The following is a 19,510-nucleotide window of genomic DNA, read 5'->3' as shown; positions in this document are numbered from 1 at the left end:
CTCTGTGATTACCTCTTCAACATGCTTGATTGTTTTAGCTTTGTTGTAGAGTTACTTGGACGTAGTTGCCACCTCGTTTTAGTACGGTTGAATGACTAATGTATCGCTTATTTCCTAATAATAGATCAGTAGTGTACACTCATTGTCCCATATCGTTTTTAACCCTCAATTACTCTAGAGGGATTAATAAAAATTGTGTCAGTACGTTCAATAGTAATTTTTTTGCTACTCCCTAATAATTTGGGTTTTAATAGCAATTTGGAATGTGCGAATATACCGCAACCTGTCCCGTCCATTTTACTTAATCCCTTTCACTTATTCCCTGATAACAGAGGTGAAACATTCTACAAAAAGAATTAACTTTAAATTTTGGCACCGTTTTTTTTTAATCACATGATTTTGATTTTAGAATCTTCTCTTCCCTACTATGATAATGAGGATTGTATTTCCCGAAAAGATAAATAAATATAATTTAAAACTTAAATTTTGAACTCTTAATAAACTAAAATATTATAAATGTGTTATTTTCCCAAATACGTTAATTGTATAGTGTATTTATTATGCATTGTTAAATTTCGTTATAAGTTTGAATCTCACAAATAATTTGATAAAAGTATTTAATCGTGTATCTTATTTTGGATTTCTCATAAATGGAACGAGTTCACTATATTATTGGTATCACTACAACAAATATTTTTATTTCGTAAAATATCGTTATAAATGTTAATTTTATAAAGTCTATTGATATAACACATATATAATATATTTAAAAATATCATATCCACTGATATATGAAACATCATATATCATATATAAATGTATGTATATATGAATATGCTTAAGGCATAATTGGGCAGAAATACAAACTTGGACACGGTAGTAAATCAATTTTGTGTTATATTAAGGCTACGAAAAACATCATTTTAAGTTTATCCAAAACTGTTTGGGGAAAGGCGAATGTGGACAATTTTGATGAGCATTTTCCACAATTTCGGATTGATATCTTTTTAGAAATATGAACCTCTATAATTTTCTAATAAGTTTAGCTGCATGAAACCAGTCCAGTCATATGACTGTTTACCCATCAAACATTATCATTAAACAAATATTCTATGCGTTTCCGAACATTAAACTAGGGATAACATTTAAATCAAAATAAAATAAAGGTGTCATGCTTGCATTTTAAAAATAAATACGTTTAGAGTTTTTTTTTTAAACCTAAAAAACATATTTTGCAATATAATCGTACAGGATAACAGCGGTATACATTTTTATATCAGTTACCAACATTACACGATAACAAAATAATTGTATGATTTTATCCAAAGGGCATGATGGTGAGTAAGGTTTTAAAATTAAGAAATTCGGTTAAATCTATTCATTAAGTGAGATTAAATCGTCTCTTTCATATTAATATAACTAGGTTACGAACTAAATTTTCACTCATTATTATGAGACAAATGTTTGGTTGGGGCTATGATTATTCTTAAGAAATCGCAAAAAGTATATTTGTTAATATATATCGTAAATATGGTAGCGAACGATAAGTCACATGCGAAACATATACAAAAGATAAGTTTCAATACTACTATTTATCAGCTAATATATATTAGTTTGACATTCAGTGTAAGTTTATGTGTCACTTTCGTCAATTGCATTTTCAACTGTAGGCCTCAGTTGTCTATCCAACCGTTGAAAATGCTGGGTTTTATATATCGGTGCTTGAAAGCCAATATTAAATTCTTATAAATAGTAAGTTAGCTTCATTTTATTCATAACTACTGCAGTCCAAGTAGGACTTTGAAATACGACAGCGACGCAACGCCTTCTGCTCAAAATGTTAAAGAACCTCCTACAAATAAATAAGATGCTAAGAGAGTACAGGAGCCAATGTCAGTTATAAGTTGTTTCTATAGTATTGCGATCGTGAATATATTCCTCACAAAATGCTCACTAAATCTATATATATATGCTATTCACAGTTTTCGGATGACACGACCACCAAATGTGTTCTGTCGTACTTTTGACAGGGAACATATACATAAGCGACAAATCATATCTTCGAGCACTGGTGACAACCCTACCTGCTATGGCCATCCAAGGGTAGAAAGTGTGGTTGGCAGGTTGCTGATGCAATTGGGTGGGAACCGCTGGCTGACTGGAGGACGTGTTCAGCGAGCAAGTATTCCAGGAGCCTCCGAGACTCGCAGAAGAGGAGGTCCTTCCTCCTCCGGCGGCTCCTGGACTGGAAGCAGGATCTCCTCCGACCAACCCTACCGAGCTGTACCCGCCGACACGGCTGTCCGGGGTGCAAGCGGCGGGCCTTACGGGGCCCACGAGGGAGTTGGAGTTGGCCGACCCTCCGGTGGTGCTCTGCCAGACGGAGACGTCCTTGGCGGCTGCGGCGACCACGGCGGCGTAGCCGTTCTGGTGGGCGGACTCTGAGCTGGACTTTGAGCAGTCGGGCTTGGAAGTGCTGTAGTTGATGCTGGACTGTTGTGTGTCGTTAGAGGAGGAATAGAGCTTACAAGCCGCGGCGACCGAGGCGTCGTAAGGAGAGTCCTGTGGTGGCCTGGACTGGTGGAGGGAATGGTGGTGATGGTGTTGGCTGGACGCGTACGGTGACATCCCCAGACCCAGAGGGAAACGGTAGGCTGCAGCGGCTGCGGCGGTCTGGTCGTGGTGGTGACCAGCCCCGGCCGTCTGATGATGGTGACTTCCATAGAAGCCACTCTGCTCAAAATAAGAGTTCATTTTCTCGTAATCACTGAAGATCTCCGTTTGTAAGCCTTGGACCGGCTGTAGTAGCCGGTAACTGTTCAGAGGGAAAAACTCATATATTTTCAAATTCGAGAGGGTAAACTCCTATCAAGGAATTTTCAAGCACTCCAACGATCCGAATCGGACATCTTAAACAATGTCACGAGATTCTAGGAACACCGACACAAGAATAATCACAGAGACATCTTCTACTCTACTCACAGGTGGCACTGTCACAGTTCGAGTCACTTAAAAGTCAATAAAAATCCGGAGAGGGTCGGGCGACCTCTGAAGTGGCGGGACGAATCGGGCCGTAAAAACGTCGTAAACGCCACCGAGTGGTCGTAAACTGGTAGTTAAACAAACAGCCGGTAAGTATTATAGTGGCAATAATAACCGGCGATAAAACCGTACGACTCGAGTGTCGTGGTGCGTGTTCGCGGGTCGGAGGAGACGCGAGGGACGTGCGATCAGAACCGAGGGTAGGAGAACACTGGCCAGATCCGAGCGTCGACTGTCGAGCTGCTGCGACTCGAGCGGTGAAGCGGTGGAGCGCGAGCGGCGGACAGCGGGTACAATCGGAACTCAGATAAACGGGAGAGAGGTAATGAATGGATGAGGGAAAGCGCGCCGCGGCGATGACGGATAGCGTGGAGGATGGCGAGCCGCTCGGAATGGACCAATCACGTCGTATTTGTTAGTGCCGGCGCAACCATAGTGAATGCCCGCGGAATAAAATAGTCCTTAACGCGCCGCTCGCCCCCCTCCCGCAGCCAGCGCTATCTCTCGGCGCCCTGCTCAACTACCTCTGAATGCGCTCTAAACATGCTAATAAACGAACATTTCGCTACTCCTCACCACCATTTTAGCCGTCTGATCGGTATGGGGGTGTCAATTGCGTAAACAAACCGTCGTCTTTTACTTCTCAATCCCGGTTTCGAAAAGTTGTATACAAGTGGTTGTCTTTTTCCTTCGATTCTGATTGTATGATTTTCTTTACAGCTTTATAAAATAGCTATCGATTAAAAAAGGAGAAATTTTATTTGTAATGATTACTATGGTAAATGGTGTTTATATATATATATATATATATATATATATATATATATATATATATATATACTTTAATTATTTTATACAATAAAATGCCTATGAAAGAAGTGTTTATATATTATAAATATTATAATTTCCATTTATTTATCACAAATTTTAGTGCAGATAGTTCAAGAACTCAGAGATTTCTAGTGATCACAACTTTTTCGAAAAACAAAACACACATATATGTTTAATAATCAATTGTATGTGATGTGTCTTTTGCGGTTTCCAATTTATAACATGAGTCTAGATTTTTTCGAAGTGACCGATTCCATATTCGGTGACAATCCACTTGAGGTTTTTTTCCTAGTTAACAGATATTTGACATTTTAGCTAGGCAACATTCATAATGGCATTGTTATGAAACCATTGTGGGAAATCAAGTATTATACCATTTCTCGTATAGTAAAATATATGAAATTTATCATTAGTAATTTTTTTCATCCTTATGAGCTTTATTTGTAACTTCCGAAAAATCAAAAGTTGGATTAATGTTAAAATATTTTATCTATGCCACCAGACTTGTAAATCAACATTTGAGATAAATTATATGTTTAGTTAAATTATCCATTTACTGTGTTTGTTAGTAATGATCTGTGTTTCATCATATTAAATGTGTATTGCATGGCAAAATACCTGTACAAAATTGTAAAAACCCCACATTATCAAATAAATTAAGTGGCTTAGTTTTAGTGATATATTTAATTTATTTGTTTGATTAGTTTAACAAATATGTAATGCACAATTTTGGTTGCTTAGTTGTGTCTTCTGATTGACCACGTGTAAAAATGGACAGGAAATGAAAAAAGGCTAACGGTAAAACCAAGTAGAACTGTGATTTTATAATTGAAATGGAATATTTTTGAAAAATAAATGTCTATTGTATTATGTAGAGTAGTATGTTTTCTTTAATGATGCGATGTATTCAAAGACACTTTCTAAACCACTTCAGATCAAAATGATAATGACCTCCTTCTACCAAGAAATGAAACATTAGTAATCATTTGTGATCCAAGGAGGAATTCTCACTTTGTTACACTGAGAGACAAGTTTCACCGAATTAGGTGGAGCTTATTCCGACAATTTTCTCGAGGTGATTATGAACTTTCTTGCCGCCAACCGCACATACTCAGTCAAATTTTTTCCTTACTCATATTTTTTATGTATGTCCAAAGTTTAAATATATATCTGATTCTAATGTGAACAAATTAGATATTAACTATAACGTATAAATTATTTATGTTAGTGATGTTACAAAGCGATAAATAATACCACGGTGGTTAGCATTAAACATTAAATAAAAATAATGTACAGTTTAGAGGGAAAAAAAACTTTTTTGCTGAGACAGCGAACCAAAAATAATTTGTATGTTGACTATAATGTGTCATACACCTTGAGTAGGCATTAATGCTGAATGTAACGGTTATAAATATAAAGGATTTCCAAAAATTCCAAAAGAACAGCTTATAATTAATAGCGGTTCAATTTAATACGACGAAATTCTAAATCTGTATTGAATCCAAAAAAGCACATAACAAGGAGATATTTTATGAACAGTCTGTGAAAATATTAAATGCATAAATAGATCATTACAAGATTTGGTTTATTGACAAGTAAACGTGTCAGGTGCTTTTAAGACTTCTTAAGCTGTCTTTATTGTAAGTTGACTTTTTGAGTTGCATTGATAATGCTCATGTACAGAGTGATATTTAATATTTAGTTTGCCATTTTACAAAAGCTTTAAAAAAAACCTTCTTCAGTTCTTGATTTTCCAATATTTTCCACCATTATTTCGTGTCATCAAGAAATAAAAGAACTATGATAAACCGTTCCTCGTGATAGCCAACTCAGTAATTGACATAACACTGATGATTTACAACTTCTTGTGGCAATTATGAGCGCCTTGTTATCGGATACTAGGAAGAGCAATCCCTGCTCCTATAGTACTCGCCGCCGTCACTATAATACGTGGATACGAACTCCAGCATGAGGGTTTGACAGGCGGCACGAGACGACGGTCGTGGTGGGGCTTCCAGCCGTATCGATCCCCGAACCCTTCCGGACCCATAAACCCGGCTGTTTACAGTGGACTCGGCCGTTATCTGAACCGGCGGTCAGAGATAGAGCCATTGGCATCACCGTTTAACAGACCATAAAACGTTAAGACTGGTAGCCGTAGTGTAGTCTAGGCCCACGGACAGGTGGAGGGGGCCCGCGTGCTCCGGAGCTCCGTCAATCAAGTCCGCCTATAAGCGAGACATTTACTGCACATAAAAAGCGGACTTACTAATTCTCGACGGGCCCTTAGCCGTCCGCTCTGTAGGGCCGAGTAGCCATCACCGCTGGCAGTTATGCCTGTTGCCCTCGGGTTTATAGCATGTTTTGACGAATTTAAGCTCCCACAGGCTCTCAGTCTCTTTTTCTCTCCGGGCTGTCACCACGAGTCCTTGACTCGGTCTCGTTCTGTACCAGTCCTCTGATTCAGGAAGCTCACTCGCAGCTATTAGGTATAAACTCACGTTGCTAGTATAACATACTTTGTCTTATTCACCACAAACATATCAAAAGTTTATTGACGCAAACTATATCTAACCATTAAATGGTATTGTATTAACAATTAGTTTTGTTTAAGATCTGAGAAGCTTATCTCTAAGTGGAAAACTCAATGATGAACTATTAAAAGTGATGGAGGCAATTAATTGAATATTAGGTACAAAATTAAACCGTTTGTAACTATGTTAATGACACAGCTCAGTTATCTAATTTTGTTTATATAACCGGGGACACATTTAATCTGTCCAAAAACCACATCGGTAGGCCACTATGTTACCAGTAGTATTACGAGAATTTAATAGCTGTGTGTGTTTCGTACTAAAAAATACCTGGTTAGTTTTTTGCGGTTTTAGTGTGCGGCCTATACTGCCTCAAACTTTCAAGTATGCAACCTTTACTATTAGTTGAAATTTTTTGTACATTACGAGCAGATTTAGAACTTGTTAGTATTCTTAGCGTAGTGATTGAGTGTAGAGATTAATTTAAACCACAAAATTTGGTTTTTGTTACAACACTACTAATTACAAATAGCAATAAATAACATCGCTATGTCTGACTAAATGTTAAAGCTGTCTTACAGAAACAATTAATCTTTGGTTTACTTAAACATATTCTTCTAGCCCGTTTTGACTTTGACATTCTGGATTCTCAAGGAGAGAGCCAGAGAGTGTCGTTTACAGATAACACGACACCATCTAAGTGAATGTCAAGTAACGTTGACAACATCTAAAGTATCGGAAGGCAACAAAAACTTTTCTCCAGTTGTCCAGCAAAAATAGACTTTTCAGCGTGAAAAATCGCCACGATGACACATCCTAGCCATTTATCTCCTGTCCGTCATTCCGAGAAGAGGGGCTGCGACTGTTGTGAACCATTGCGAAATGGAGACGTCCCCTGGCCAGGGTTGGCGGAGGGAAGGGACAAGGGATTGGGCAGAAGAGCTCAGGTAGCCGAGCTTGTAAATCAACCCTTGAGTTCATCGAGCCAACTACCGGAACCGAGGGCACAATCGCTAGCAATGGCGGACCAACGGTGAGAACCTTTTAAAGGTGATTATTTTGAGAGTTCTGCCAAGGGGTAAGTGATGGGGGTCGAAATTATGACTTAATCCGCAGCCGGTGGCGTTGCACCCCGCTCCCTACCGACGTGGAGTAGCTAGCTGCTTCCCCGGTCGTACTTCACCTATCTGGCGGCCCTCAGGGACCTGAATTAGATCTAGTTTTGTTCCGGTTCATTCGCACGTTCAGCTTTCCTAGACTCAATTGCGGAAGGGAGGAACGTAATCGAGTATGGTTTACCACAAGGATTACACTGCCCTCTTTAATGGTTTAATGAGGCGTATGATTTGACCAAAATGGTAAACCAGAGCATAAGCCATAGTTTTTTATTAGCCTATTTTGTAATAATACGATTTACTACATCTCCATCAGTTTTTAATTCCTCTCATAATTATCACGTGCAGCCCCGAATCGGAAGCAGTGCGCATGAATTTTACCTGTCTTCAACGGTTATTTTTTGTAATTACACACGTAAGTTACGTAAATAATAAATATTTTTTGACAATTAAATATATGGTTAATAACTTAGTCTTAACCTTATACAGACTTAAACCAAGGTAGTTAAACTATAATTCTTTATTTACTGTTACTATATTAACAAAAAATGCGATACATTAAAATATACTCTGTAACATTTCTGTCTTACAAAGTAATTATCTGCATTTAAAAATGTTGCCAAAAAGAGCGAAATATGTAAATTGATATGTAACTATTCTAAGTACCTAGTACTACTCACTATTAGTAGTGGAAAGAGGTACTTTAGTATATTGTTATTGCTGTTAGTCTTTGTTTCCATATCAATGTTGACGTGTCTTTAATAAGTAAAGATTTGTATAAACGACTAAAATTACAGAACTACGACTAAAGTACATTGCAGAAATAACAGTTTTAAACCTTAAACTTAAACAAATCAAGGATGTGATTACAGAGTTGTATATATTAGCTAACGTAATCCCAATAACAGTTACACGAATAAATAAGGCGTACATCACTAATGGGTGCGAATATACATTTTAAACCGAGAATAATATAGTTTATTTATTATATCAAATTATTTTATTATATGATTTATATTTCATTGCAAGAAAGAAAAGACTCTCCTACGCTGACGAATACCCAAGACAAGCAAACTACATCTGGGTTACTTTGGTGCTGATGATAATAGCGAGCCTTTTTATTATGAAATTGTCACCTGAAGTATTCATTGTCTTCTGAATCAACCTGAGTGTCGTTGGTTGTAAAATGTTACACAATAGAAATACTCTTTTCTAAGCCTCAGGGCTTAAATATAAGCTGCCAATTAAAACGTAGTATTATTTACTCTTAAAGACGAATGACCTGCATGTCAACTAATAAGTTGATATGAGGAATTATTAAATAAATTGACCAAACTTCAATAGAGCACATCTGAAGCTCTTCTTCAATAATTGAATAATTGGTATTCCTTCGTAGTTTGTTTGTAATTATGTTCATGAGTTGATTATTTTATTCAGTATTATTATTACATTAAGACATAAGATGCTTCCTTTTGAATCCAACCAAGTCCAGTTTCCTATAATAAAAAACATGTATCATAGTAAACTAATACACTGATACAATGCTATTCCTATAACCATTAAGCTCAACCGATGCAAAATTAAAAAAAATGTTTTTGTAGTGTTGTAGGTTTTGTATATGCTTTGCACTCAAAAGGTTTGGTATTTTTTTATTTGGTTATTAATAATATAGCTTTTAGGATGGAATCTGTCCACCACCGAATTGCTTTATTTTATATCACCGCCTTTCAAGTTACAACTGGGCTTTACCTAATTCACCGATTGTTAAATCGTCTACATACGTTCTTGTAAACAATTTGTGAGTCATGTGAAGAATAAAGTTGTTGCGAGGCAATAAAACTTGATATTCAGTTAGTAATTCGCGTAAGAGATTTCTGTTTAAGGAGATTTTCATCAGACTGGAGTTGACAATTAAGATATTTTTTATACTAGAGTGAAGGAAGGAATCGAATGGTAATCAGAATGTACGAGAAACAAGCGTACACAGACTCGCCGTATAACTGATTCGAAGTCAAGTCGAATAACTCCTGGAAATATTCCAACCAATTTCGGAAGAATTATTTCTCAGTTCCTACTGTATTTATTGACAATAAATATGGATCGCATTGTGTACTATATTAGAAGTTTGGAGAACATTTATCCTAACTCCAGTCAACAATTCTGTAACAAGGACCAATTGGGCAAGAAACCCAACATGTAGACATACTTGTACGGGACTCATTTTACATGATCAAACATCCAATTTCCTGTAGGATTTATTGTATTTTTGCATGTAAAAGAATTATCATGCTCGAATTGTCGTATTCTTTATATGGAATTCATGGAATCAGGGATTTCCTTTATGTTTAGGGAAGATACTTGTCATACCGATTGCGACAAGGTCTCTGAACTCCGTCTATTTTAGATCTACTTATATTGTTCTTAGTCATTGTGTCTTAGTCATAAGATCAAGATAAATCGTGCATTTATATGTTAAATATAGTCTTCTAACCTCATATTGCCGTACAGAAAACTTATCATCAAATCTAACTATTAGCTCAGCTATATATTTTTTCAACCTGTCGGTAAAAATTTCTCCTGGTCTTATTAACTTTAACTATACTTCTATCCACGAAGAAAATTGTGTCTTGAGTTATTTCTGAGTTTCTAATGGAATCGTTTAATCCCTACCATTTAGGCGTGTCTCAAAGATCTATTTGTGAGATTTTCCTCGTAGTTTGTCAGCAACATAGCATCCACTTTGGATTGATCCCTCTACCATCTCAGTGAGATATATAAGGTGGCCAGAAATCGATGAGACTCCCCTAAACCGTCGCAAAACTCTGGTAGTTACTTGTTATATATTAACGTATAAAACTTATTTGCAAGATTAGAAACTGAAAACTCAAGAAAATTATATTGCAATTTTCTTGCTATTATGATTTGCTAAGAGAAATTTAATGTTACTATATATTACTTATTTTTAACACCCGATGTTCAGTTTTGATGTTTTATATGACGTTGCAGGGACTCCTTATGACGTTAAAAAAATGTAAAATTTCAGCCTATGCAAAAGTTGTGGATTGTGTTGTTGATGTTATAGAAGTGTATGTTTAGGAATTCATTACCATAAGATACTTCATGTGATTGCTATTTCCAATAGTCATAAGGTACTTGGCTTGATATTCCTTTACAGAGTGGTGCATTGTCATAGGAATCCAGTAAAGCACTTGACCAAGAGTGGAATTTATATTCCGTTCAAGGGACCCATTAGTTCGTTCGTATTATGTAGTGTAGGGGCCTTGCCACTGCCAAATCTTTAAATAATATGCATTACTTTAAAACGAAATTCGGTTCCTAATTTTTAGAGAACGTACAGTAAAATATTATGTACTGCTTAAAAATTTAAATTTTTACAAGGGACTCTCATAGCATAACTATACAGCAAGAGTATCCTGGAAAATCTCTATCTAGTTCCAGTTTTCTGCTTGTTTTATAGTGTGTAAGTACCATCAAAATAGTTTCAAGGTATTTACAAACTGTTTTATTTAAATATGTATCTATATGTAGTTTGTTGTGATCACATCGTACATTTTCAGGGATGCCATTTTTCGATAACAGTTCATTTTATAAAACCTACAATATTATTAATGGACATTGCAAAATAAACCATCATGCAATATCAATATAAAATAAATAAATTGAAAGTTTGTAGAAGTGTTTTTTCAGTAATATAATACATGTGTATAAGATTAAATAATACGTTGTAGTATAATTTTTCCAATCATGACATCTCTAAAAGTTTATAAACATGAATTTATTATTTTGTTATCAAACGTACAGAATCACTTACAATACAATTATAAATAATTTTGCTGTTTCGTTTCTAAAAAAAAAAAATAAAAAGTACGAGGTAATAGTTAGCAGTAATTGAGCTTCACAGCGTTATAACTTAAAATACGCATCAGAGCCTGTGCGTTAAAATCAGAGAAACCTTATTAAACGTTCGATTTAAGCGTTTTGAAACAAACAGCCTCTTACCGGAGCGCAAATTTTGGTTCAGCCAACCATTAGATATATCAAGATGTTGCCTTTATGCATAACAATTGGGTGGTTTATTTTTTGCGAGCCGAAACCCATTTTAGAACAAAAATTGAGGAAGGGTCTGAACCTTGTTATGGAAATCGTTCTGGCGATGTGAATCCAATTAAATATAATCGTGAAGTGGTAAATTGCCTCCTTCCACCGAAATTATAATTATTATCCCCTCGCAGCCTGGTCTAGCGCCATATTTATTTGTGAAGGCGATTTACATAAATTTTGTCCCACGATCAGGAATACAGGCGTTGGTTATGTCTAAATTTGTTCTACATTTATCGGATAATTTTTTTTTTATTCCTTACGCATTGCGTACAACATCCTTAGATCAGTATAAATAGAATGTCTTACCATATATGCGATATATTGTACGAAGTTTACTTGCCTTGTTTAATACTTAAGCTTAGTGATACTTTACACTGCAGATATGTAGATCTAAAAAAAGGCTTTTGAAGATGATTAAACTTATTTTAATACAATTGTATGATTAAATATATTTCATTCACCATTATGAATGAGGGTTCTCTGTGTAAATTTGGTGATAAATCATGAGATTATGAATTCAAAAGCTCATTCGTTTCCCGAAACGAGCAATGAACTGAGAGTTGTCATTGCGAACAACAAAAGTTCTGTTCTAAAATTTCTACATATTTATCTGATATTTACTTAAAAACGACAGTATAATTTGCAAAAATATTAGTCTCAAACCAATGTATGTATGTATGTGTGTGTTCTTTGTAATACTTGTATATTTTGTTTCTATTTGAAATTCAATTTTTTTAAACCCTCACTTACATGTACTAGAATCGCTAGTTTACACGTCCATTCAAATTACGATAAGAGCCATTATTGTATAAGAGTAAAACGCCTCTTACTTTAAAAAGTTTTAGACAATACTTTTGCTCAGTAAACAGTTATTTAATTTTTAACTTATACCTTACATTTATATACAGTTATAAAAGTAAATGGAAATCAGACGTATACAACAAAAACTACTATAACTTATTAAGACTTTATAACCTTTTCAGGGGGTTGAGCATGACAGTCTATACGGATTTAATGGTTTTAAATATGTTTTACAAGGTAAAAAGAACAAAGTTTGTTTGAAGCCATACGTTAGAAAAAGTTTTAGTTTTAATTTAAAAATTATAATTTACAGCCCTTCGGTTTGAAACTCCATGGGCATGCTTTTCCTCCACCCACACAAATAAAATAGATAACAATTATCATTTAATTTATTTCCAACTGTATAACCATCTGGCATGTTACATTATTTTTCTTAAATTTTTTCTCTAAAGGTATTGACACGCAATAAGGAGACAAAAGATTACTACTGTAACGTAAAGTACCTAAATTCCATTCTGATTAGAAGAAACGACTCCGATATAGTACCCTGTCCAGTGCTCATGTATTATATGACCCGACTAATCCAATTCATATTCCATCTAACCTCCTATACAATTTTCCACCTATCCACTGATAATATAAATTCACTTTGACGCGTGTCGTTAGGATGATCTCCATACATTTCCAAGGCACATTAATCTATAAGGTATGATGTTGAGAGACAAGAAATTACAAGTAGGCTACTACAGTTATTTGGGACATCTGCTGGGATTTAGTGCAGAAGTTGCAACGAAGCAAGTGAGGTCTAAGCTTCTGTGACAACTCCATGCATCATGTATGCGGTGCAATGATTAGCAGCTGTAACGACTAACGTGCAACGGATACATTATCGAGTCTCCTAATTCCACATACATTCCATGCACACATTCTGGGTTCTCTGTATTCTTTATAGATGCCCTATAAAAACGACATTGCCTTGAAATGACGGCCACTATTGAAACCGCCTATTTCGAACCGTACATTATGGCATGCTTGGACGTCAACTTTCATTTTTTTATTGCTTAAAGCACATAAATAATTTAATTATTTAAAACAAGGTTAACTATTTAAAAATGTTGCATTAACATTAAACAGGATATAATTGCTTTTAACAGGTGTGTATATACGTAGCAAGAAAATGTATGGAACTAATCTAAAACAAAACTGAAATTTGAGGCTGCTGACCAACCGGAATGGGACTTTGAAACAAGCAATCGGTAGCTTGTAGTTGTTCGCTACATATATAGCACTATACACCCAATGTGCCCATAACACCAGTTTTTAACAAATTCACACTTAATTGGTATTTAAGTACTTCTTAACTTAGTGACTGACATTTGAAGCAAAACCTTTCTACATACACAAACATATATTAACGTATCTGAATTTATATTAATCATCGTACTTTAAATCATCAACAACACCAAATTATGCGTGCGATTTTCTTTGAAATGTAATAGAGAATACACTTGTTTGACGATGTACACTATATTCTTTACGCATTCAATTTCTAATATATATACAGACAGACTAAAACTGGATATGGTTTGATTTCAGTAACACCAGAAATCAGATTTTAAGTAACCTTAATATTGCAAAATTGAATATAAGTTTTGAGGCAATGGAAACGTTTTAGGTAAAATGTTATGTGGTGTATGACATCACAATCAGTAAGCTACTAACCTTTTAGTCTAAGAATTATTCTTCTTGTATGAACAGCGATTCTAAATATGAGGAAATTGGTACGTTACATTAAACAAATAATATATTTACCCGGAGCATTAATTTCGGTAAGATTCACGACAGTAAATGTATATTTAACTGTTTTAAATAACACAATACTATATAATAATACCATTTTAAAATAATAATTAATAATGCTATTCATACAGTAAATCCACATTTTCTTATAATACTATTCATTTGTCTTCAACAAATAAATTACCAAGTATTTATTTCTTATAATATTATTTTACATTTTAAGAATGTTTTACTATTACATCAGGTTTCAAGAAATCTTAAAAGAAGTAAATTATACAAAAAAAAAAAAAAAAAAAAAAAAAAAAATAGATTTTAAAAGAAGTTTTGTTATTGTTAGGATTAATTTAATCTTACAACAATCAAAACATGTTATCGCAACCGGTTACGATTAAGTTTGCAATTAAATAATACTAAAGTCCGCCTAAAAATATGGAATCCTGAGCAGATGAAAAATATGATTAACTTAAAGAATGCTCTGCTAGCTATGGTAATAATTCAGTTATGTACTGTATATATGAACAAACTTTAGTGTTCTATTGTGCAGGGAACATTAGACTAAATGAATGCATGTTATTTATTTTTTTATTACCACTACACCATGCAATTGTTCATCAAATAAGACTTGTGATAGGAAAATATAAGAGGTAATTTCCTTAAAAAACTAAACGACAGTAATAAATGTACAATACAGCAAAAATGGATTATAATAAACAAAAGTAATAGCGTGAAACTTTACGTGAAAATTCCGGAATTAAAAAAAAAACTACAAAATTTTATTGAAATTCTTCAAATATTCTTACAATAAAATTATAAAATACATAATTTTATTTAGACTTAGATTGCAACACGTGTTTTCCTCCAGGACTGTTTTGTAGCAGGGATTGATGTACCAGCACACTGACAACTTTATACGTGTTTCAAAGCAGTGTAATGAAGTATCATCTGAGACAAGCATAACCATTCTATAATATTTTAGAGGTTTAATCGTATTAAAAATTCACACACAAAATCATTTAAAACTAACAAGTTTATTTCATATAAACGCTTTGAATGGATCTTTTAAACGGAGGTGAAGGGTTGTTTGTTAAAAGCAATATTTATATATAAATCCCAAACAAAAATTGTGAAGTAAATGACAATCTACTTTTTTATTTGGTAATTTTTACTCAATAACTGTCTTGAAATAAGCTGATCTATCAGACATTTTGTAAAATATTGAGTTATCACTAATCATTAAATTAAAGTTTTTTTTTTTAAATTCATTGGCTTTCAAAGTATGACAACGAAAACCGAGCTTTTATACAATATATCTCTATTTCGGGTTCTCTTAATCAATAACAACTGTATCGTATGATGTGCCTTAGACATCTTGCTTTGATTCATGATTTGCTTTAACTTTTTTTACATTTTCCGTTTTAATAGGACACATACTCTACATTTTATGAAGTTAAAAATATAACAAAATGCAACATATTTAAGGAGGGAAATCGTACACACAGAAGAAACGTTTAGGAAATCATACAGCAAACTCTATGTATAATTTAGCTCATTTGATGAAAACTTCAAAAATAACTGATAAGAAAACACATAATTTTTGTATTTAATGTTCTTTTAAAAATAGTTTATCAAAAATATTGAGACCAAAGCCAAAGTAATTATTTACAACAAATTCCTTGACTAAATTAAGCATAATAGTATTTGGAGGTGTTGTACTTTATGTGTTATTAACATAAAAGTATAAACCTAAATTTAACATCAAGAGTTTAATTAAATATATAAAAATTCAATATGTTTTGTTTACGTTTTCAAATCAATAAATGAATTAAATGTTCATTTGCGCAATATATACTATTTTATATACGACAAAAATAAATTACTTACTGAAAATGTATATAAGTTAATTATTTTGATACAAATATATGTTTGGATTTTAATGTAGATCCATTGATACTGTAACTTCTGATACTAGTTAATTATACTTCTGTATGAAATACTTGGGTTAAATATGTTGCCAAGAACGTATATTTAAGAACTGAAGAGCTTGCATGGAACGAAACAAGATTTGTATCCTACGGGTCGGCAGAGAGAGGTTGGAGAGTTGTGTTTCCAAATTCCGTCGCCATAGCGCCACCTACCGGGCCGGTTCCAGCACACGCATCGTACAATACTACTGCATTGATGACGTAGTCACTTATCACTGTTATAAACAGCATGCACTAGTACTGCATATTTACAAAATATGTAGTTCTGCAAGTATTTTATAAAGTAAACAAGTATATTTTAAGATATTCAAGTAAAAGATATCTTGACAATTTTACCAAAACTGTAAGACATATTTCACAGAATCAATAATGTACAGTAAGACTAACGAACCATAAATGTTTGTGTATCAACAGGAAAAATCGCTTACAGTAAAAAAAATAAAAGATGGAAAAAGGCTAATAATTATACTTTTTTTAATTTTTAAATACAATTCTATAAAAAGTAATTTTAATTTTTTATCAGATATTTACAAAACCAAATCGAAATCATGTATCTAGCTTTTGAGAATTTGATTAATTTTTTGGACATTTTGCTCATAATTATATAAAGACGACTGAATATTGTTGAAGAACATGTTGTTCCTGCTAGGGGGAGAAGGAGTGTCTATATATATATATAGTATATATATATATATATATAAAACTACCAATACTTAGCTATTACATCGAATTTCTAATTTCTAGGCGTGGGTGTAGGTTTAACTGTATTTTTATAGGGCGTTAAAAATTAATTAGGAGATATCAGGAACTGTACAACGCATACCTAAATTGCAGTAGTTTATTAATATTAATATTAAAATATATAAAGAAATTAATTACAAAAATCCTTGCTCTTTCACAACTTTCAGATGCCACTTGCTATTTTTTAATTAAATCAAATCACATTTTATTGCATTTTTACAATTTTACATTGCATTTCAAATGTCAGTAAATCATTTTGTAAATATTAATTCATTCACACACGCACCCAAACTTACACTTCCACATATTCCCTCAAGCACACTCTCACTGACCCCAAATCCTATGCCTCTCATAAATCCCAGCGGCTCAGCATAAACTCATCGACAGAGTACACAGGCGTTTTGAATTGGTTTTTATTGTTGGAGTACTTTATATTTAATACGAGTTAAGTATAAAGAGGACTTAATTCATTTTGATTCTACTTAGCAAAATTCTTTCTCCCAAAATAGCCAAAATAACATAAGTTTAATACTAGGCCTATTGTAGCTGTTAACTTCTTCCATTAATAGATGTTTGTTAACTTCTAAGCTTTCATACTACAGGTAAATTGGTAATTAAAAAGTGTTAATTTATGTAAAATCTAGTCTCTACTAAATATAAAAATCCTCTAATTATATTCAAAATCCTAATGCACAATTGGAAATATTTAAAATTTTTATTTGTTTATAGGTCTGTATGTGAAAAATTTCAATTTTTTGATCATAAAAAACGTATTTGTAAATGAGCAACACACATCATTTAATGTCTTTTAAAAAATTCCTTACAAAACGCTACTGCTATGGGACTGAACACCATACATGAAGAAAAGCAAATTGCATGCTACTATGCCACTTTCTTACAGGATATCTTCCCATAGAAACATTTATCAAACGTTAAAATAAATTATGACACAGTCTTAAACGTGCCGTTGTTAGAAACAAGTAAAGTATTTTCGTCCCTAACAGTAAGCGTATAAAGAACTGGTTATTCTGATTTCTAGATTGATTATAATAAGAAATTTCCATACCACACATCCTGAGCTCGTTTTGCGCTATGTAGGCTTTGAAAATAAAATATTATATAATTTACATAAAATATTAAAATTACATAATTATTTGTACCACATATTTCAGAATAGAAAAGTACGGAAGTTCTTTGCGTGTATTAATCATAGCAGTATAGTTAAAATTATTTTTAAAACTAAAAAATCCTACTTGATGAAATGAAAAACCTTATTTATTAAAAACATCTATTTCGTACACAATTATATGATAATAGCGAGATACAGAAAGAAATATGGTACAAAGTAATCCATATATTATATGGAAAGATTATATTAGGTAAGACTGAAAGCGGAAACTGAAATGAACCACCTTAAACGACCGGTGAACTTATTCCTAGTCAATTTAATAATTGAAATAACATAATCTCCAGTCAATATAAAATATTAGTTGCCTAAAAAACCTGGAGAATATTATACATTGTTCAACATAACACTCCAATAAATGCCAATTAAACCAAAAATCAATTTCCTGTAATCTTAAACCCTGGATGACACAACCCCAGGTCAGCAACACAATTGGAATCAGCACGAGCATCCAAAGCGTGTAATATGGTTAGAACTTAATGGGGAAGTTCACACCGTGCAATGGTAAAATAAACAACAACGTTTCATTTTTGTGTACACAACTGTTTCACTGTAACACGCCAGATACAATTAGAGGAGTTTTGTATGAAATACTATTTTCCCGTTACGATAGCTACAGAACAACTACGGACTCCAGGCTCTGTTTATATCTATAGGCTGCGGTTTAACCACAACGGATTAGTGGTGTTACCGTTGTGGTTTTTTGACTGATGGTTTGCGGTTTTCCCACTATGCCGGGTGGGAGTGATCATGAATGGAGGCGTAGTACACTGTAGTGTAGTGGATCCGGCCGTACTTTGAAACAGATTTTTGCTTCTATGTAAAAAGTAAAATATGTGTATAGAATGGTACTTACCGACGTACTGAAGAGAAATAATCCAGTACTTTTTAAGTTCTACCTAGTATCAATTAAGATCATTCGACTATATAAATTGTACAATTTTTGATTCTATTTAGTACCTATGAGTCCCAGTGTTTTTGAACAGTTTCGAACCGCCAAAACTATTAGACACCGCTGGAAAACCACAGGTTTACAGTCGGAATTTAGACCCATTCGAAACATTACCAAAAAAGACTAACTATCACCTATAGATATTTAACATACCTCATGAATACATTGTGTATCTGGAAATAATTTTTTTTTAAACTGGATACAACCCCTTCTTGGGATCACGTGGAAATGTTATTTGTCAGGGCTTGCTACTGTGGAGATGCGTTAAAAGAAGTTTGTTGATTGTGGTACAAGACATAGTAGCAATCCTTTTTGCTTATTTTACGGGATAGCTTCTAGAATTCGAACAAAACCCAAAATACATGTTTCAACTTCAAATCATAACTCACATTACTGCTGTAAAA

General features: G+C 33.7%; 1 protein-coding gene across 2 annotated transcripts in view; it reads right to left on the bottom strand.

The window, feature by feature from the left end:
• LOC124369809 (homeotic protein ultrabithorax) overlaps nucleotides 1-3,401 on the bottom strand; it is a 306,869-nt gene extending 303,468 nt beyond the window's left edge. For both annotated transcript variants that reach the window (XM_046827921.1, XM_046827922.1), the window contains exon 1: nucleotides 2,085-3,401. In XM_046827921.1, coding sequence (XP_046683877.1) covers nucleotides 2,085-2,754 — 670 coding nt within the window. In that variant the 5' untranslated portion in view covers nucleotides 2,755-3,401. The remainder of the gene's footprint in view (nucleotides 1-2,084) is intronic.
• Between the last annotated feature and the right edge of the window lie 16,109 nt (nucleotides 3,402-19,510).

Source organism: Homalodisca vitripennis, chromosome X (assembly GCF_021130785.1).
Source record: "Homalodisca vitripennis isolate AUS2020 chromosome X, UT_GWSS_2.1, whole genome shotgun sequence".
Lineage (NCBI taxonomy): Eukaryota > Metazoa > Arthropoda > Insecta > Hemiptera > Cicadellidae > Homalodisca > Homalodisca vitripennis.
The sequence above is the reverse complement of the archived record's forward strand: the minus strand, read 5'-3'. Positions and strand labels throughout refer to the sequence as shown.